This window comes from Echinops telfairi, unplaced genomic scaffold, assembly GCF_000313985.2.
Source record: "Echinops telfairi isolate 266 unplaced genomic scaffold, ASM31398v2 ScPeMD7_5592;HRSCAF=6446, whole genome shotgun sequence".
NCBI classification, from domain to species: domain Eukaryota; kingdom Metazoa; phylum Chordata; class Mammalia; order Afrosoricida; family Tenrecidae; genus Echinops; species Echinops telfairi.
This window is the reverse complement of record NW_022109491.1, coordinates 10,622,351-10,643,301: the sequence shown is the minus strand read 5'-3', so window position 1 is coordinate 10,643,301 and position 20,951 is coordinate 10,622,351. Positions and strand designations below refer to the sequence as shown.

Here is a 20,951-nt window from a genome sequence, read left to right as displayed (position 1 = left end):
TACATTTTTACTGGAGTGGACAGCCTCATCTTTTTCCCACAGAGCAGCTGGGGGATCCAAACTGCTGACGTTGTGGCTAGCAGCTCAGCGCCACCAGGACTGGTTCTCGAGTTGTTTGCGACCCCCTATATTACAGTCGGGCTGCTCCGTAGGGTTTTCCTGGCTGCAATCTTTATGGGAGCAAAGTGCCAGACTTTTCTTTGTGGTGGGGTCTCTGAGGGAGTTCCAGGCCAACCTCGTTAGTGAACAAGTTCAAGGGCCTTGTGCCACCTAGGGTCCAAAGCCCAGCATGCAGTCAGTGCTAACCGAAGGTGTATGGGACAGGGCGATTTAATTCCCTGTGGCATCGCGACATGCCCTTTCTCTAAGAGGGACACTGGGAGGTGACCTGAGAGACCAAGACCAGCTTTGGACTCCTCCTGTGGGGTCCCGCTTCCCTCCTGGACCCCGCCCCCCAGGGGCAGTCTACTGCACCTCTTTCTCTGGGTCAAGGCATTCTCATCAGTAAAGCAAATGAAGTTGAGCTCCGAGGTGCCCCTGGGCCGTCGCAGAGAGAGAGGAGCCAGAGAGAAGCAGGGAGGTTGAAAGAGGGGCAGGTGGAGAAAGAGATGGTGGGAGAGGGACAGAGAGACCCTCCCCACCACTCACCCTTGCAGTGTGTGTAGGAGCGTGGGGAGCAGAGCCCAGCCCCTCTTCTCCACAGTTCCCCCCATTCTTTCCCTGTCTCTTGAAGGAATTAAATTGCATCCAAACACCAGGCTCTGATTAGAACTGGCCAGCTGGGCAGAAAGATTGATCATCCCAATTACAAGCCCGCCAAGACAGGCAGCAGGATGGGATGGGGTGGGGTGGTGGGAGGATGCTGGGAAGCAGGTGGGGGTCCTCCATGGAGAGTGTAAGGGAGGTCAGAAATGGACTCCGGGCACTCCTTGTCCCGCCCGCCCCCCCCTCCAGCAAGAACAGGAGTTGGAGTGTCTTTACCTCTATGGACCTTGAGGCTGTGGAGTTTAGCCTCGTGGCTGAGCCCTCCAGATGGGGTGGGGCAGGATGGCCCCAAAGAAGAACAGGCTGTGTGAAGGCTCTGAGGTTGGAGGGGAGGCTGTAAACCTTGAGACCCTGGGTCCCTTTCAAGGAAGACCCCAGCCCTTCGCAGGGCTGCTCACCTGGACTCTGAGCCTAACTGGGCTTGGGGTGGGGGTGGCGGGAGCCCAGTGGGCAGGGGACCACAGCAGCCCTGGAGTTGAGGGGAGGGTGGGCTTGTTCTGCTCCACGGAGCAGAACTTCATCAGCATCGTAAAATCTGCCTGCCTACGGGCATCCGTAGGGTACAGAAGGCAGCACTGGATCCCAGGAGTAGCCAGCCCAAGAGGACGACCAGGCCTGATTTACACAACTCTGGAGACAGGAGTTCACTGCCTCCCCAGGCAGCCCCTTCCCTGCAGACCTCCCCAAGCCTCTTCCCAGACTGCACCGCTCTGGCCCTCTGGAGCTTCCTCCTGCTACCCTGGCCCGGCCCAGCCCTGCACTCAGCTGATCCTGAGTCTTCCTGACAGCCTTCCATCTGTTCTCCCCTTCAGCCTCGTCCCCTCCTGCCCCGCCGCACCCCGAATGCGAGTGAACGCTGGGATCACACATCCGACCCTGCCACTCTTCTGCTCAGAGACCCGCTCAGCTCCCTGTTACCTTCAGGTGTTTGAGGTCCCACAGGACACCCAAGCCTGCTGCTGGCCATCCTTGGGCCACAGCCTCCAGGGGGCCTTCATGCCTGGAGCGCTGGAACCCCACTTCTGGACCCTTAGTCTTTAAGATTCATTCAGATGGTGCCTTCTCTGGGGAGGGCTTCCTGTCTCCCTTGGCTCCTCCTGCTCTGAGTCCCCACACCCTCCAGTCTGTTATGTCCGATGTCCCTGATGCTGACCCGCCCTCTCCTGCCCGCCTGTGAGCTCCCTGGGTTAGAGGCCATGCCCAGTTTAACAGCAGCTGGATCCAGGCTCGCAGGTGACAAGAACCCTCTGGGAACATGGACTGAGAGTAAACGTGGGGCATCCTGGGGGAGACTGAGCACTCTGCTGCTCAGCCCCACCTATCCCTCAGACTTCCTCTTCTCTTGTCCAGGAACACTGGGCTGGGAGTCAGGCAGCCTCATCAGTGGACTTGGTTAGGTTACTGTCTTTCCTGGGCCACAGTGTCCCTAGCGCTAAAGTGGAGTGGGAGGGGCTGGAACCATCATCTCTGGCAACCCTTCTCTCTTCAGAAGCCTCTGGAAAATGACCTCAACCTTTGGCAGCATGGTTACAAAAATGGCTGTTAACTGCAAGGTCAGCAGTTCGAAACCACCACCCGCTCCACGACAGAAAGATGAGGCTCTCTACTCTTGTAAACAGTTATAGTCTTGGAAACCTCCAGGGACAGTTCTACCCTGTCCTATAGGGTCGCCTTGAGGGGGCACCGACTCAAGGGCAGTGAGTGGGTCCTAAATGGGTGGGCAAACCCATTGGTTCAGCTTTCCAGCAATTATCTACGACAAGCTTACTCTGAGGGCCAGGCCTGGAGTGGGTGCAGCCTTGCCCTTGTGTGTCCTAGTTTCCTGAGGGAGGGTGATAATAACCCAACACACACAGACAAACCCTGAGCCACAGAGCTCACGAGGGGCATCCTTATGGCAAGCAGATCTGGTCATCTCTTTGCTGCCCCAGACTGTATTCTTACGAAAATAACTCCAGCCTTCCAACCTTGGCCTCTACCCCTGCCCCAAGAATTTTTGTAGGCGTTATGCTAATTTTCCCAGCAATATGTTTAAAAAAATTAGCATAGTGCCTTGCTTATGCTAACACCTTGTTGGAGGAAGGCATGGTTGGCAAACTGACGTGGATGCCCAGGTGGGCATTCTTCGTACAAAGAGAAACACAGGGGTATTCTCCATCCAGACTGGCAAGGATCCTGGGTCCCCCAGAAGGTGGCTGGACTGGACGGAGCCCTTAGGACCCCGCACCCAGCGGTGGATTTTCAAGTCCCCTGTCTCTTTGAAGACCGTCCCTTTACAACTAACTGCCCTTTCCACCGAATTTCCAGACACAAATTGTACTTTAAATTCAATATCGGTCATTAATATTTCATGATTACAAAACGTTAAAGATAATGTCGGTGGAAGAGCGCCTGCATGGGCAGAATGGATGACTCAGAAGTTCAGGGAGGGGGGAGCCCGCATACTAAGTGGCTGGAGGACTCTTTGAGGTAATCCACCATGACAGGCGGCGGGCTCCCGGCTGAGCAAAACATCCTCCGAGGGGCGCTCCGAGCTGCGCCGCTGTGTATAAATATTTCCCCGCTGATTCTTGTCACCTCGTGTTTGTTATGCCTGGGAGCAGGCGGGGTCCCGGTAGTGACCCTGCACACTTCAGCCCCGGTTCCAGGGCTTCAACAGGAGGAAGCGATCCATGGGTGCTGAGCCTCAGGCTTGGAGGCTGGAGCCCTGGGGTCAAGCCCTGGCCCTACATCATCGGCTGTGGCCTTGGGGAATTAGCACTGTCGTCCCCCCTCCCCCTTCCCTGTTCCTCCATCTTTAGCCCCATCTGTGGAACGGGAATCATGGTGCTGTGCTTGCCCCCTGCCAAGGCTGAGAAGGTGGAGTGGGTGGCAATAGGAAGGGGTTTCACAAGAAAGTCTGTGGATGAATGGGCCAATAAGAGAATGCCGTTTTCTCCCCATGTACCTTTTGAAGGCCCCGTAGCCCCTGACCTCCAGGAGGGGATGTGTGCCTTGAGGGGCATCTGGGTAAGAAAGCTGACAACCCTGGGAACCTGGAGGAAGGGCCTCACTCTGAGTCTCAGCTTCCTCTGCACGTGGGGGCTAACAGTGTTATGGCATATTCAATGAGCTCATCATGCTCAACCGCCCAGCTCACAGTCAAGGCTCAGTCTGAGGCAAGAGCCATCCGAACACCATGGCCTTCGAATTGATCCCAACTGTTTGCACAGGGTTTTGGAGACTGTAAATCTTTACAGAAGGAGCAGGCAGCCTCATTGTTCTCCCACAGAGAGGCTGGTAGGTTTGAACTGCTGACCTCGTGGTTAGTAACCCAATGCTGAACACAAGGTGCCACCAACGGGCTCCTCTAGAGTCCACTGACGGAGCACTTTCGAAGTCTCAGGCAATGAGCCTGCCGTGCATTTCCCCATCCTGTCCTCCAACGGGACACAGGCATCTTCCACTGATTGATACCCCAGGTGGAGGTTGGGGTGGGGGTGGGGTTTCCTGGGGTGCAGCAGAGAGGGGCTCTCTAGCCCAGGCTTCTCCTTTCAGGAACCCCTCTTCTTCCCCATGGCCATTTGCTGGGGTGTGGGAGCTGGACAGCAGAGGGCGTAGGCAGATGGAGGGCAGAGAGGTGCCACTGCTACATGCTGAACTGCGAACGAGGCCTTGTGTGGAAATAGGGTTTTTGAAGATGCTATTGGTGAACCTGACGCGGTGCCAGCAGAGTGAGCCCTAAGCCAATGTGACGGATGTCGTCACCAAGGAGGAGGAAGACACAGCTAGACAAAGACCCAGAGACGAAGCCAGTCACGTGAAGACAGCAGCAAACAGGAGCCGGCTGCAGCGGCAAGCCAAGGGGTGGCAAAAGTTCTCAACCTGTGGGTCGAGACCCCTTTGGGGGGGGTCAAACGACCCTTTCACAGGGGTCACCCGATTCCTAACAGTAGCAAGATGACAGTGATGAAGTAGCAACGACAATAATGTTATGGTTGGGATGTTCACCACCACATGAGGAACTGTATGAACACGTCGTGGCATGAGGAAGGTTAACCGTTGGTATAGACATAGGTTCCCAAACTGCTGTGGTCTACCATCTCCTTTTCAGGAAAACAAAACAAAACTATTCAGTACCCACCTGGCAAAGAGAAACTTTTGTACTGTAGCCCATAATCCTGGATCAAGTGTAGCCATCTGCTTTGGCAGTCCCCCCTGGATCGGTCCAGCGCCTCCCAGCAGCGGGTATCACCCACTTTGGGAAACAATGATCTAGAATCTTCAGAGGAGATCCTGGCCCCGCGGACACCTTGATTTCAGACTTTTCTCCTGGTGGGGGAGTGGTTCATTGCAAGGTCAGCAGTTTGAAATCCCCAGCCGCTCTGAGGGAGAAAGAGCACTTCCTACTGCTGCAAATAGCTGCAGTCTGGGAAACCCACAGAGGCAGTTCAACCCTGTCCTATCAGGTCGTTACAAGTGGGAATCCACCCGATGGCAGAGAGTTTGGGTTCTGGGGACCCTCCAGACCTGTGAGGCATACTTTCCTGTTGCTTTAAGCTTCTTCGTTTGGGGCACCTTTTGTGGCGGCGGCGGGAAATGAATCCAGAGGTGGAAAGAACTGACCGGACCAGCTTCCATCCCAGCTCTGCCACTGCACGTCCTCAGGCAAGTTTCCTACCGCGCTGGGCCTCAACTTTCCCACCCGTAAAATGGGTGCTGGCCATGGCACTTCACCAGGATTGCCGAAAAGTGCTGCCGGCTAGGACTCAGCTAGTGCCGGCAGGGATGAGGTCACAATGGTAAAAATGCTCCTGTAAAATGGCAGCTTTGTCCCACCCCCACGCCCCCTTGGTGTGACCGATTTCATGTTACTCTTGCTGCAATTGGAAAGCGACCCAGTGGGTAGAAGAAGCACAATGCTTAACCCAAGAGGCAAATGGATAATGGGGGCTCTCGAGGAAGCATGGCTGGCTGCGGGAGAGGCTTCTGGGTAGGGGGAGGAGACAGCTCTGCCCAGCAGCCAGGTCAGTCCTCCCTGGCTCCGTGTGCAGCCCGGTGGGCAGGTTCTGGAGGTAAAGGGGGGTGGGGGTGGAGGCCAGCCGCCACTTCCTCTCCAGCCACCTTTGTTATCTGCCTTTCATGCCGTGGAGGAGTGGATTCAAAGGCTCGGGAGCAGCAGGCACTGAGGTCTGAGCCAGCTTTGTATTTTCTTTTAAACTGAGGTTGAAAGAGATGGAGGGAACTTCAGTCCAGGGACTTCCTCGGCCCAGAATGGGCCAGTGGGGGCGGAGACAGTGGGAGGACCAGCTAGGGGGAGATGGCAGCAGGCGGGTAGGAGGGAGCAGGCCGGTAGGAGGGACCTGCAGGGGGCAGGGGATGGTGAGTTTGAACTTGGCCGGCTGGAGGCTCTGAGAATTCCTATTGCCAGGATTGCTTACTGTGGCTCCGCTGGCTCCTGGGACTTCTCAAGCTGACAGGGTTGGGGAGCCCGAGGACCCGTTGAAGTGATGGCAGTGGTGGCCTTTGTGAGGGAGGAGGCCCGGCACGTGGAGATGGGCCTGACACAGGCTCCCTGTGGCCTCAGCAACTCATCACCAGCCTTTTGATCTGGTCCTGTGTCTCAAGCTGTCTCTCTCTCTCTTTCTCTCTCTTCACACTCACCCCCCCCCCCACTGCTGCCCCACCCTGCCTGGGGCCCACCCTACCCCATTCCAACAGGAGCCAATGCTCTAACCCAATTCCAGCCCATCTTCAGCCTGGGTCCCAAAGGCCATGTCTGACTTCCTCCTGCCTCCATCCTGTGCTGCATTGAGCTCCCGGCGGGGTCTCTCCCCTCCTGTGGGTGTACTGCTCTTGAGCTGATGCCAGCTCACAGGGACCCGGTGGTACAGAGCAGAGCCGTCTGGCCAGACCTCTCCACTGAGCAGATCACAGCCCTGGCCCTGGGAACAGCTGATGGGTTCAGATGGCCAGCCTTCTGGTTGGTAGCTAAGCCCACCACCAGGTCTCCTGTCCCCCTTAACTTGCTGCCGTTGAGTCAACGCTGACTCGTAGAGACCCCCTGTGGGTTTCCAAGACCATAACTGTTTATGGGAGTAGAAGCCCATCTTTCTCCCTTGGAGCTGCTGGTGGTTTTGAACTGCCGACCACATGGATCACAGCCCAACGCGTAACCACTACACCACCTGGGCTCCTCTCCTGTCCCCTTTAGCCCGGTCTGTGCTCAATGCAGAGCCTGCGCACTCTAAGCCAGATGTGACTCTCCTTGCTCAGACTTCCAGTGCCACTTGCCCCAACCCCCTCACATGGAGCCAAGTACGTGCCCCTCACCAACCACCTTGGTCTTCTTTCTGCCCCTGACATGCAAGGCAACATGACACCTCAGGCCCTTGGCACATGTAGCTCCTGCTGCCCAGAATGCGTTCCCAGTTCCCTTGAGTTCTCTCAAAACAAACAACCAGACCAAACTCACTGACATTGAGTTGATGCGACTCTATAGGGCAATAGCGACTCTATAGGGCAGGGTAAAACTGTCCCTGTGGGTTTTGGAGAATGTAGCTCTTTACTGGAGTACAAAGCCCCATCTTTCTCCTGCAGATGTGGCTGGTGGTTTTGAACTGCTGATCCTTTGGGCGGCAGCTCAACGCATAACCACGACATCACCAGGGATGCCCACTCTCTTTCTAGAGCAGTCATCTTCTAATGAAACAAGGTTCCTCCTTCTCCCAGTCACCTTCCCTGTTTGCTCGCCCCACCACGCTGGCACTCAGGAAAGAAGGGAGAAAGATCCTGGCCCTTGGCTCCGCACCCTTCTTTCTGGATCCTATTGTTAGCCCGCCCTCTCCAGGATCTTGGCCCCGCCCTCTCCGCCTCTTGGTCCTGCCCCTCATTTCTTGCTCCTCCCCCAAGGCACATTGCCCGGGTGCGGGCTCACCAGCCTCCATGGCCAGCACTGTGATGTTGTGCCAGCCCGCCGTCTCGCGGTCCAGCCCCTTGCCCGTCACGATAGCGCCTGTGTCCGCATCAATCTCGAAGATCTGCTCCAAATCCGAGCTGCGATCAATGGCGTACCTGAAGGGGGCAAGGAAGGGGTTGGTTGAAGGAGCCTCGTGGCAGCTGGAACCCAAGGCTGTGCACTCCACCCCAGCCCCAAGAAAGGGACCACCTGCCTCAGGGACACAAGGAGCAGAGAGATGGCCGATGATTCCGGTTTGCATTTTCGCCGGACTGGGCTCCTGCTGTCACATGAGCAGCCCTCAGCCATTCTGGACTTCGTTTCCCTGGCTGGGAAATGGGCGGACCCTTTGCAGCCCACAGGGGTGAGGGCTGGAGATGGGCAGTAACTGGCCCAGAAATAGCATCCACATAATGGCCAGTTCCAGAAGTGACCCAAGACTCAAAACCAACTGTTACATCTTGGTCAGCAGCTGAGCTTCTAACCATCCCATGCCCGGGTCCCTTCCCCCCTAACCCCCCACCTCACCCACATCTTTCTCCCTGGGAACAGCTGCTAGGTGGAACTGTCAGCCTTTCAGTTGGCATCCAAGCACTTTCACCACAGTGCCACCATGGCTTCTTGAAAGAAGAGACCCAACCAAACTAAAACCACGGTTGTCAAGGAGAGCCAACGCATAGCAACCCCACAGGAGACAGCAGACAGAACTGCCTCATGAGGATCCCAACGTTGTGAAGCTTACAGACTCGGAATGTCCCACCGAGCAGCTGGTAGGTTCAAATCATCAGGCCCTTTGGTTAACAGCTTAGCCAATGAGCCATCAGGGCATCTGAAAACTAAGAAGGGGGCCAGAAACGGCATTGCAATTCAAACCCAGCCAGCAGCTTTGCAAGGGGTCCTGGTTACCTGTTGGATCGCCAACTTCAAATCACCAGCCGTTCCACGGGAGAAAGATGGGGCTTTGTATTCTCATACATAGCTACCGTCTTAAAAACCCCCACAGGGGCAGTTCTACCCTGTCCTATAGAGTCGCTACAAGTCAAATCGACTCCCGGGCAGTGAAGTTGGTGTTTGGAGCCACTTTAAGGGAGAAATGCCTGGTCGTCAGCTTCTTCATAGAGGTGGCAGACAAGAACCCCGATGACTTTCAAAACAATGGACAGGCCCAAAAGGTGACCACCCAAGTCAGGGAGGTGGCCTCTTCTTGGGACAAGCAGCCCCCATGTATAAGCCATCAGAGGCCCGGAGCACAGAAGGCAGCTAGAGATAGGGCACGAAGGATGAATGGAAACAGGACATTGGGGGGGGGGGCAGTGGAAAACGCTGTGGCACTGCAGAGATGGCAATCCCCTGTCACAAACCAACGTGTGTCTCAACTGCAGAATGGAAAACCCATTTGCTCTGTAAGCTTTCACCCAAATCACAATAAAAAGAAAAAGAAAAAATTACTGCCAAGACAACCCTGTGGGGCAGCTCCGTCGTGTACCTTGGGTTGCTGGGAGTGGAAGCCACTGGGCGGCCCCTCACAACACCCACCACCACCACAGTCAGGCCGTGGCCGCGGGGCAAGGTGACCAGGGCTCGGATGTGAGCAGCCCCGAGTAGACCAGCATTCAGAACCCAGGACGTGCATTGTGGAGCCAAGGCGGGACTGGGGCACTCTTTGCAGCCACGGTGTGGAGACCCAAGGCAGGGCCCGAGGCAAGCCAAGCGGGTGCCATAGTGAGGGGTATTTGGGGTGGGGGTGGGGCGCTGGTCCCACCCTGTCTGCGCAGCACAAGCGAGCTAATCTGCGGCTTTTCAGTTGGCGCGTGAAAAAGCCCTTTGTTCCGCCTTCTTCCCAGGCCTTTGTGCGGCCGGCTTCAGGCCTGAAAGGCCCGTGTCCAACACGTGTCTCAGGCAGCGGCCCGGAGAGGTCCCGCCAGCGCTGGCTGCCGCTTCCCGGCGCTGATAATGCGGGCGGGGCGCGGCCAGGCAGCGCGCTGGACAAAGGCTTCGAATGCCAAGCAAGGGCTCATTGTGTTTCCTGACAAAGCAGCCTGGCGGGGCGGGACTGAGCCAACAGGATAAGCGGGGCCCTGCCCCCATCTCCTGGCGTGGGAAACTGAGGCCCAGAAACGCATCTGCCTGGGGCCCCAAAGCCTGGAGATGTCCCTTGGGTGGGGCCTTGGTCGCATTGCCAACCCCCTGTGGGCCTCCGTTTCTGCACCTGTAGCAGGGGGATAAGACTCCCAGTGGGACCGCCCAGATCATGGGGCAGAGCAGCTTGACCTCCTTGGGCACCCGTACAGTGAACCCTCGCCACTTAGCGCTTCGACTTCCGTGGCTTCACTCTATCGCGTTTTTTGCGTAACAGCGCATGCTCTGTCATTACTGCCACTGATTGGCTCATACTGTACATGCTTGATGCCATAAATAATATAATAAATAATAAATGATAATTGTAACGTCCAAAATGTTTTACTGTATTTTCCCTTTTTCATTTAATAAATTGGGTAATACGAGTGTAATGGTGACTACAGGGTGTTTTTTCATGTCCTCTATGCTCTAACTACGAAAATATTTGATTTACAAATAAGGAATCCTACTTCGCGGAATTTAATTTATCACGGTAGGGTCTAGAACTGATTAACCGCGATAAACGAGGGTTCACTGTATTTGTTCCCCTGGAAGCAGTGACTCACAGTCACCTCACACTGGGGTGGGCTGTGCGCGGCTGAGTCAATGCTGGGTCATCTCGACCCTCCAGGACAGGGTGGAGCAGGCTCCATAGCATCTGCCACAGTCATATTTTAAGGGTGCAGACTGCCAGGTCATTTCCCCAGCTGTACCAGGTGGCTGAGTCCGACCCGCCCACCTTTCGGTGAGCAGCCAGCACTCTAACCACTGAGCAATCAATCCCCAGGAGTGGGTATAGGTGGCCTCTCTTAGTCCTTTCTCATAGTCTTCTGCAGGGGGAGGGGGCTGTGCAGGCATCTGGCAAACTGCTGAAGACCATGCCCGTGGGCAAGGCAGGCCTTAGAACCAGCTGGACTCCGCAGTACAGTGCTCCTAAGCTGTAAGCTGCTAGACCCACACTTTTCTTGACCCTGAGCAGCCTGGGTCCTACTGAGCTGGGTGAAAGAGGGAGGGAAGTGCAGATCCAGATGCTTCTTCTTCCCCCAGTGGCCCGCCACCCTGTATGCCCTGAAAATCCCCGGAGTAACCTCTTCGGGCTGCTCTGAGCTAGGGCCTGGGGATACAGCCTCACAAGTCTCTGGCTTCTGGGGAGCCCATGTGATCACCGCCCTGTTGCCAATGAACAATTTGCTGAGATCGGTTTGCCAAGCTTAGGGCTGGCAGGTACAGTTGTGTCAGTTGTGTCCTGCACAAGGGTGCCAGGCCCAGGGAAGACGTGAAGGGAAAGTCCAGCCATTGTTCTGCTTGCCAAGCCACCGTCTCAGCTCAGGGAGTGAGTCGATGCCTCCCAAGGGGCATCTCCTTTTTTGCACAAAGGCGCCTTGTGGGCTAACAGTGACTTTGCCCCAAGGTGGGACAGTGACTGTGGTAGGCTTGGGCTGTGTACCCACATTTGGTTCTTTCTCGCTTGCTGAACCTTCCAGAGCTCAATGTCTGGAGCCCCAGGGGCCTCCTCTGCCCCGGCCTGGTGCCGTCAGGATGTCTGGACTGAAAGGATCAGGCTCTGAGTGTCCGCTCTGCTGCAGGGAACAGAGGGGGAACTGATTTGAGAGATGGGGCAGAGTCCAAGAGAGGGGACGATGGTCTGCAGGAAGAAGTCTTGGGGAGGATGTTGGTCACCTGCTCCCTCCTGCTCCTCCCCTCTCCAGTCAGACCTCAACGCCTTCCCCTCCTCTCCCCCTTCCCCGGTTTTTTCTTTCGTTCCTTTCTGGAGGGAAAGTGGGGGAGGATGGGTGGTGGTTGGAATCTAAGAGGAGGCAGCTGTTCCCAAGGCCATGGGGGTGGGGGGGGGTGCTGCAGGGACTCACGATTAACCAGCTAAAGACTGCCGGGCTGAGGGTCATCATGGCTGGCTGATGCCAGGTGCTTCGTTTCAGCTCAGTGAGCCAGCCATGAAGTGGGGAGAGGGGGGCCCGGGCAGCAGTTGGAAGAACAAGGGCTCTGGAGGCAGCCACTGGGCCCCAGGTCTGGATCCAGGTCCATGTTGACTCCAGGCAAGTCACTTCCATCTTTGAGCTTTGGTTTGCAGCAACATGGAGACGAGAATCAGACCTGGCAAGGTTGTCAGGGGACTGAATATAAATCAGCCGCCTCGCTGGGCTCCAGGAAAACAGGCCATGCACGGGGGTGTGGGGTGGTGATGGTGGTGGGGTGGGGCTAGTGGCATTCTAACGATTAGCCAGGGATGTCAGGCAAGGGATTCATAGGAGGCCTCCCAGCCCAGTCTGCATGCCTGGGAGTGGGTGGTACCCAGGGAGCTCTTGGGGCACTGCCAGTGGTGGAGAAGGGGAAGAGGTGGTGGCAGAGACAGAAGGGTCTGCTCCCCACTCGGTCAACTAAGACCTAGAGGGTGGGCAGGGAACCTGAGTGCTTGTGGGTACACATCAGCTAGGATGTGTGTGCGTACACTCATGCATACCTGTGTGTGTGTGTGTGTGTGTGTGTGTGTGTGTGTACATCAAGGAAGCTTGGGGATACGGATGGTGAAGAGTGCGCACCTGGTTCGAACCTGGCTGTGTGACCTTGGGTGAGTTGCTTAGTCTCTCTGAGCTTCACTTTCCTCCCTCTGAAAATGACGGTCATAATCATAAAACCGTCTTCGCAGGCTAGGTGTGAGGTCCCTAAGTGTCCACCAGAGAGGCACAGGCCGTGGGCTGGGTGTGCTGACCCGCATCAGTCTGCTGAGTCACTACTGGGCAAATTCCCCAGTCTGCGCTCCTCTAACCTTCCTAGGTGTGGCCACTACCCTCATTTTAAAGATGATGAAACCAGGGCTCCAAGAAGCCAGGTGACTTCTCGTGGGCTACAAAGCTAGTAAGCAGCCAAGCCACATTCCCAGCCCACATGGGTCCAAGAGCACCTTGGGGTGCTAGCATCCCAGCTGTGTGCCACAACTGCAAAGAAGGCCGGGTGGAGGGTGGGTGGCCACTGCTTCTCGGCTTGGGTGCCCACGTGTCTCCCCACATAAACGTGCTCAGATAACACGCACAGGCAAAGGGACAGACGGTTGCAGGCTCAGGGACATTAACAATCCTGTCCTGGGACTCCTCCCCGCCCCTCCCCAGGCTGCTAGTCTTGGGGGTTGGGGGTTGGGAATCTCATTCCCCTCCCCCAAGGAAGAGGAGGAAGCCACTGGGATGAGGCCTTAGCTACACTGCGGATTGGTCTTCCTCCTCAGCCCCCCATTCAGGAGGTTCACTCTCAACATCCATGCACACCGTTTGGAAAATCACCATGGTCCGTACTGGCTGCTGAGGGAGCCGGGAAGCACGTCTCCAGACCTCCGCTCTCTACTTCCCGAGGGACTCCTAGCCACGCAGGAGGCCTTCCCCAACCCCAGCTCCCGGAGCACAGGGTCCATCTGGCATCTCACAGGCCTTGAGTGTTCATGTGTAAAATACATGACCAAGGGAGGACTATCATGCCATGGATGCAGACACAGGGAAGCGAGCCTTGGAGGGGACTTGGGTACGTCCAAGCAGTTTGATGGCCAAGCTGGGCTTTCAACCCAAATGTGTCTAATTGCAAATCACTTTTTGCTACAGCCATAGTGAAGTGCCTGGTGTGTGTGTGTGTGTGTGTGTGTGTGTGTGTGTGTGTGGCCAGTTTATAGGCAAGGCTGCCTGAGCCCTTTCCTTCCTTCTAGAGCAGGGGTTCTCAACCTTCCTAATGCTGCGACCCTTTCATGCAGTTCCTCATGTGGTGGTGACCCCCCCAACCATAACATTATTTTCATTGCTACTTCATCACTGTCATTTTGCTACTATTATGAATCGGGTGACCCCTGGGAAAGGGTCATTCGATACCCAAGGGGGTCGTGACCCACAGACTGAGAACCACTGCTCTAGCGCTTTCCAAGACTTCCCATTACCTGCTGAAGAAAGTCCTGGCAGTCTAGGTCCTTCCCAGCCGGCCCTCATCTCTCACTGCCCCCAAGGAGACCTCCTCCAGCTGGCCCCCTGGTCCCTGAACTTGCCCTCCTGCCTGCCAGATTCTGTCCGTGATCCTGACCCTCACCACCACTCCAACCTGGAGCGGCCCCTCCCCAATCCAAATCCCCTTTGTCCTCCCTCAAGCACCGCTAGGGGCTCAGGGGAGCTTCAGCCCGAGCCTCCTCCAACCCGGATCTGCTTGCTCCTGGATTCATTCATTCCTGTCTGACCTGAGTGTGGGCCCATGCCTAGGCAGTGTACAGCCCAGGGGTGTGATCTACCCTAATCACAAGAGGGAAAGACGTAGGCTGAGAAGACAGGAGGGCAGACTCAGGACACAGACAGGCACCAGTTACACCAGCTGGGTGACCTTGGGCAAGTTACTTCCCCTCTCTGACCTTTCCTGTCTTCATTTGCAAAATGGGCATGCTGCCTCTATAAAGGGTAAGTGTGAAAATCACAGGGGCCTTCTACTGCCCTCGAACCTGTGACTCCTGAATGCCTGAGGTGCCCCAGCTGTGCTCTGCAGCCTCACGTGGAGAACCCCCCCTACCCCACCCCTGGGAGTGCTCTGCCATCATCCCTCTCAGACACCTGCGCCTCCTGGACCACCCCCTGGAAGTGGTTCCCTTCCTCCTTGGCCTGTTCTCCTTCTTCACTTCCTTCTGCTGTAACCAGCCTTGCCAATGGCCTGTGTCTGCCCCGGGAAGGGACACGCCACCAGGGCAGGGACCTTGGTTCCCTGTGGCCTGGGAAAGCATGGGCATGACTCAATGCAGGGTCATCCACTGAGTCAATGGCCCTCCTCCACCCTCCCGCAGGCCAGCCAGGATAGAAGCTGGGCTCTGGGCAGCCCATGTGGCCCACAAGACTCCCCTCTCTCCTTTCACCCCCGCTTCTGCATCCATGTTTGTCCCCTCACCCCTGTAGACTGGGAGCGCTCCCAACCCAGCCTCTGCTCCTGGCTGATAGGTCTCCACTCCCTGGGCCTGGCTCTGGACAATTGTCTGTGCTGTTCCACAGGACCTGTCTCTGCCACCCACTGGCCCCCACCCTGGAGGAGGCTGGGAAGCCGAAGGGCCAGCAGGGAGATGAAAGGAGGGAGAGGGAGCTTTCAGAGCCAGGCCCTTTCAGTGAGATCAAAGTGGTGGGAAGGGAAGCAGGAGGAGAGAGGGGCTGGAGGGCAGGGGCCAGTGATCGTGGGGGGTGGGGAGTGGGCACACTTGGCCCTGCCTCCCTGGTCCGTCTCAGAGAGGTCTGGGGCCAGCTTGAGTAAGGGGTGTTTAAAGATCCCAGCAGCAGACAGGGTGGAAGTGGGATAGAGGAGCTCCGAGGCAGTGGCAGGATAATTTGGGAGGGAGTGGGGGACAGTAGAGGCCTCCGGGTGAGCATCTAAACTCCCAGTCTGTTCATGTGGCCCCTCCTTCCCCTTTTCCACCCATCTCTGTCTGCCATCCCTGACTGCTCTGCTCCGGGCACCCATACACACACCCCCACACCCACCCTCTCCTCCATCTGTCTGCACAAGCTGTGCCTGGAATGCCCTTCCCCTGGAAGGTTCCCCTGCCAGACCCAAATGCACAGCTCGCTTCAACTCCTGCCTCCCCCCTGCCTCCTCCAGGCAGTCTCCCCAGATGCCCCAGGGCATTTCCCACCCTGACCACCCAGGGCTGCTTTCACAGGACGGCATATTTGTGTCTCCTTACACAGGGCGGCCACGGCCACGTAAGGGTACACAGGCTACGCACTGCACCACCCCGGGAGACATTCACACAGGTGACCCTGGGGACTCGTGGCCTTTGGGACTCATGCAGCAAGAGGGGTCTCTCGCTCTCCCTCCTCTTCCCCAGGCCTAGCAGAGAGCTGGGCCCACAGCTGGGGCAGGAAGGACTCCCTCACTGGCTTTGCACAGAGGGGAGGGGAGGTGGGGGAGAGCATGGGAGAGCCTCAGAGCCTCTGCCTCACCCACCCAGAACTGGCCACTGCCCCCCATCCCCTCCTGAGTCACTCCCTCTGGTATCCCTCCTGCACCTGTCTGTCCTCTGTCCTTGTTCCATCCTGGGCCTTAGTCAAGGACTCTCTCACCACCCCCTGCAGCACCCCCAAACCCTTTCAGGGACATCAACAGTGTGAGAAGTACCCTTCCTCTAACCCTCGCCCTCCTCCCTGCTCTGTCTGTCTTTCTGTCCCTGTCTGGTGTCTCTCCAAGCCTCCCCTCTCTACACCTCAGCCAGGCCTTTCTGCCCCTGTGGTTTCTCCCGTCCCCTTGCCCAGGTTCCTCTGCCCCCTCGCCCCTGCTCTCCTCAGGGTGGGGGTGGGGGTGGGGTCTCTTCATCCTTGTCTCTGTCTGGGCCCTCCTCTTCCCGCCCATGACTCACTCACCAGGCCTGGGGTGGGCTCCTGAGGCTAGGACCCTCAGACTCAAGCCCCTACCCTCGTGGCAGAGCTGGTGGAGAGGCGGGGAGCAGCAGTGCAATAAGAAAAGGAGGCGCCACAGAGGATTGTGGGAAGTCAAGGAGGGAGCAAAGGGGTGGGACTGCGGGCAGGTTGAGGTGTGGGCACTTTGTGTGTGTGTTGGGGGGTTGACATTTTAGACAGAGAAGCCTCGTGGAGGAGGGAATGAGGCACAGGAAGGGCCGGAGGCGAGGCTGGGAGGCCACAGGGAGGGACTGGGGATCATGGAAACAGTTTAGTCTCTGGCTCTGAGCAAAACTGGCCCTTCTGGAAAGTTCTGAGCGGGCAGGCACAGCCCCGGCCGGGCTCCAGGGAGCTTTGTCCTGGATCCCAGGCTGCTTCTGTGCCACATGGAGGTCAGGCTGGAGACAACTGGCACAGACCAGCTGAGGGAAAAGGGCGCCCTGGTCCCCAGGGTGAGAAGTGGTCAGGTTTTAGGGAGGGGCTTAAGGCAGAGAGGAGGGGATGCACTGATGGGTGGGAGGGAGGTGTCAGAGAAAGACCCCTGGGAGAGCCAGCTAAGGCACTGTTACCACCTGAAACCTTGGGGGTTCCAGGCCATTCAGAAGTGCCCAGGGAGAAAGGCCTGACCTTCAACTTCCCCCAAACAACCAGTGAACCCCCATGGTGCTTAGTTCTGCCTGGCACAGATGGGCTGTCGAGAGTCTGGGGACAGGGGCAGCGGGGGCTCCATAGCTGGAGGTGGTGGTCGTCGGCCAAGGTGTGAGTGAGTGAGAGATGTCCCACATTCCCACCTGAGCAAATGTTAGACAGGTGGAGCAGGAGGGAGGGGGTGGTTGAAAGAGAAGCAGATGTTGCCTGGCTCCCAGTTTGTGGGGAGTCCAGGGGCCCGTGGGGCATCTGGTGGAGTCCATTGGGGTCTGGGAAGCATTGTGGGGTGGAGCAATGGCTTAGGGAGTCCTGGTGGGGGTGTGGGAGTAGGGGGATTGAGTCCTTGTCTGGCCCTGACGTTGCCATCAGATCCTGGGACTCTGAGTCTCCGGCTCGGGGCTCTCCTCCCCTCACCCCCCTCGCCCCCCTCCGCCTCAAGTCAGGGCTTGGCCATGGCAGGGTAGCAGGCGGGCGTTGGCTCCGGGCCGGGGTCTCACCGGACGGGCCGGTTGGCGGCGTCGGGGTCCCGCGCCGTCACCACGCCGACCAGGGAGCCCACCTGCGCGTCCTCCTGCACTTCCAGGAGGCCAGAGGGCGGCTGGAACTCGGGGGGCTCGTCCACGTCAGTCACGGCCACGCGCACGATCGCCTGGTCGCGGAATGTGCCCAGGTCGGCGAAACGGGGGTCCACGAACTTGTTGAGGGCCTCAAGGACCACAGTGTGCACCGGCTGCGACTCAAAGTCCAGGCGCTGGGAGGGACAGAGAGAGCCGGTTTGAGGGCTAGGCCTGCACGGACAAGCTCCAAGCCCCTCTTGCTGTCTGAGTCAGGAGGGTGGCCCCGGAGAGGGTGAGGCTTGTCCAGAGCCAGGAGGGGACCCAGCAAGGGTGCCCAGAAAACCTGATCTGCACTGGGGAACCGGCTGTCAGAGACCAAACCCAACCCTATCCTGATACAGTGGGGACACTGAGCTTCGGGGGGGGGAGGGGGGGGCAGGGGAGGGCCTTGTCTAGGGGTTTACAGATAGGCAGAATCAGAGGGGACAGAGAACACCCTGACTCTCACCTCCTGACTGGTGTGTTGGGGCATTTCATTCCTTTCTGTCACAAACTTGATCCACTGATTGTGTGCCAGTCTTAGCTATACTCTCAGGTCTTACAGCAACCAGGTTTATCCATCTTCCCACTCACAGACGCGCGCAAACATTGGCCCAGAGATGCCGCGTTTGTTGCCAGTGCCACCTCGCAGCTAGGCACGAGCAAAGGCAGGAGCCAAGGGTAGGCAGTGTGGCTCCCTGAGAGGAAAGGGCACTGGATCTGACGTCTCACGGGCCTGGGTTCAAATCCTGGCCTTGCCAACCAATAGCTGTCTCTGGACAACCGATGTGTCCTCTCACCTACGTGAGCAGGCCAGCCCCCGGGGACGTGCTGTCGGTCCCAGCTCATAGTGACCCTCCAGGACAGAGCAGCGCTGCCCACTAGTGTTGGAGGCTCTCATCTTTCTGGGAGCTGATTGCCGGGCCCATTCTTCCACGGAGCGCTTAACCGCTGTGCCGCCAGGACTCCTTGCCTGGTACCCAGGAGGGAGCAACTCATGTGGATGGAGCCTGACTCAGTTGGATAGCGCTCGGAGTTCTGGCGCCACCCAGGCTGGAGAGATGCCCCTTTGATGAATGAGCTCTATGGCTGGGTGCTGGCTCTGGCCTCCTGAAGACACGGTCTGACCACCAAGGGACACATGAAGGCCAAACGGCAAGGAGTGCCACTGCAGGTGGGGGCGGGGTAGGGGGGGACGATGCTATGTGAGTGGCAAGAGTGACCTTCTTAGATAACCTGCGGGAAGACCCTTGCCTTTCGCCCAGGCATCACCGCACCCCTGGCGGGTCCAGCCCTGGCAGTGGCTGTTGCCTGGGGAATGAGGATGCCGCAGGCGGCAGTGGCCTGGCCTGCGAGTGAGCGATGGGCTCTGGAGCCGGGTCATCCATCAGGCGGGAGCTCTGTTCCCAGTCACACAGTCTCCACACAGACACCCCAGGCGCCGCTGCAGGAGCAGGGAGGGCCCTCGGGGGCTGGGGGTTGGGGGGCAGTGCAGTGCAGGAGTCTCCAGGCTGGCCTTGGGGCCTGGCTCTAGTGCTCAAGATGCTTGGCCTCTCCAGCCCCCCAATTCCTCATCTGTGAAATGGGCTTGCCTTACAGGCGGACAAACGGAGGTGCAGAGACTGCAAACAGCACAGTGCTTAAGAGCGTGGGTCCCAGAGTCAGGCTGCCTGAGTCTACATTCTGCCCGGCTGTGCTGGATGCAGGACTGTGAATTTTGGGGGGGGCCTCTGTTTCTTATTTGTAGAATGGACAGTCAGTCATTGCACCTCAAAGAGAGACGGAATGTGTTAATGCATGGAAAGAGGGTGCAGGGTGCCTGGCACAGAGCAAACACTTTAAAGAATTTGCTGTGATGGAAACCAGACACCCACGCACCTGTGTAAGGTGGAAACCTGTGAAAGAAGGAGGAATAACATTTTACGCTAAAACAAGCAATAGAAAAGCGGTCAGACTACACCCTGTCAGAGATGGAAAACGATAGACCCTACGAACAAGGCAGCCCCCCTGAGCTCCGGCTCACACAGCGGTCACCATCTTCCCCTGAACTGGGAGAGACCCCTGCCCTCAAACCCGTAGTACCAGGTAGAAGTGGGCCATCATTGCACGCTCGCTGGGGGAACAGACGGCATTCCTGAGCCAAGGGGCAGACATTTCCGTGGGCCCCTGAAGGCAGAGCTCAAACTGAGAAGAACAGATTTAGGGAGGTGAGTTTTGGCTGAATGGGAGGAGACTAGCCAAACCACGTCAAGGAGTGAGCACCCTGCCCCTGGAGGTGTACAAACATTTTAAGGGCCAGTGCAGGCAGAGGTAGACCTCCATGGGAGAGCAGTCACAGTGGACTTACAGGGCAGTGCAGCTGCCTGAGCTACGCAGCCCGTGATCACATCCTGGAAGATGGGATTGTTTTCTTCTTTATCTGGTCAGCAACCCCTTTCCCTAGGGGTGCCTGGGTTTGCAGTTCTGGCTTCTGAGACAGTCACTGGGTGGGGAAGGCTGTTAGATTCAGGAAGGAAAGACCCAGGCAAATCCCTGGGTTCCAATCCCAGCTCTTCACTTCACAGGTGTGATCTCCTCTGCCTGGGGATTAAAGGAAGGGCCTGGCACGAGGCGAAGGGCTTATCAGAGTCCTTGAGCGCTTGGACACAGGACCTGGAACTCTGGAGCCACATAGATGAAGCCCTGACACCGCTGCCCTGAGATCATCTTTCACCCTGAAATCATGACCCAAATGATCCCTGATGTCTCCTTGCCATCCCGCCCCAGGTGAGCTTAACCAGTAAGGACTTCGGCGGTGAGCACCTCGCTCACTCTTAAGGGCCTTCCTTAGTCTAAGGGGTCAACTTGAGAGGTGGGAGAGGGAGCTCAGGGGACTGTGTCAACAGGGGGGACCATTCAGAGCAGGAGGGAGGGGAAGGGAATGGCGGCACAGTTAAAGAATACCGTATCTATATGTAGACGTGGTAGAATCGGTATCTATTTCAGGTTTAAACGCAAGCAAACTCACTGCCATCGAGTCGATGCCGACTCATAGCAGCCCTATAGGACAGGGTAGAACTGCCCCGGTGGGTTTCTGAGACTACGACTCTTTAGCGGGGTAGAAAACCTCGTCTTTCTTCCATAGAGCGGCTGGTGGTTTCAAACTGCTGACTTGATGGTTAGTAGCCCAGCACAAAAACCACTGCACAGCCAGGGATTCTTCTTGCTGTGTTTATACTCAGCAGCATTTTTTTTTTTAAGGAGCATAAATGCAAACCTGGATTGATTCCCAACTCAGCCAACTAGCTGTGCAACCTTGGACAAGTCACTTGACCTCTCTGTGCCTCAGTTACTCTCATTTATAAAACGGACTGATTCCATCAGTGTTTCCTTCGCTTAATCCTGGATGCTGGGAAGACGTTAACCCAGAGGTGGAGTAGAACGGGGGGATTTGGCTGCCCTGAGGGTCCCCCCCCCACCCCCAAATCCTCAGCCTCA

General features: G+C 57.2%; 1 protein-coding gene across 1 annotated transcript in view; it reads right to left on the bottom strand.

Moving 5' to 3' along the window:
* Window positions 1-20,951, bottom strand: part of CDH22 (cadherin 22) — a 72,191-nt gene that overhangs the window by 18,343 nt on the left and 32,897 nt on the right. The window contains exons 6-7 of the mRNA XM_030887055.1: window positions 17,376-17,629; window positions 7,682-7,818 (exon numbers count right to left, since the gene is read on the bottom strand). Coding sequence (XP_030742915.1) covers window positions 7,682-7,818; window positions 17,376-17,629 — 391 coding nt within the window. The remainder of the gene's footprint in view (window positions 1-7,681; window positions 7,819-17,375; window positions 17,630-20,951) is intronic.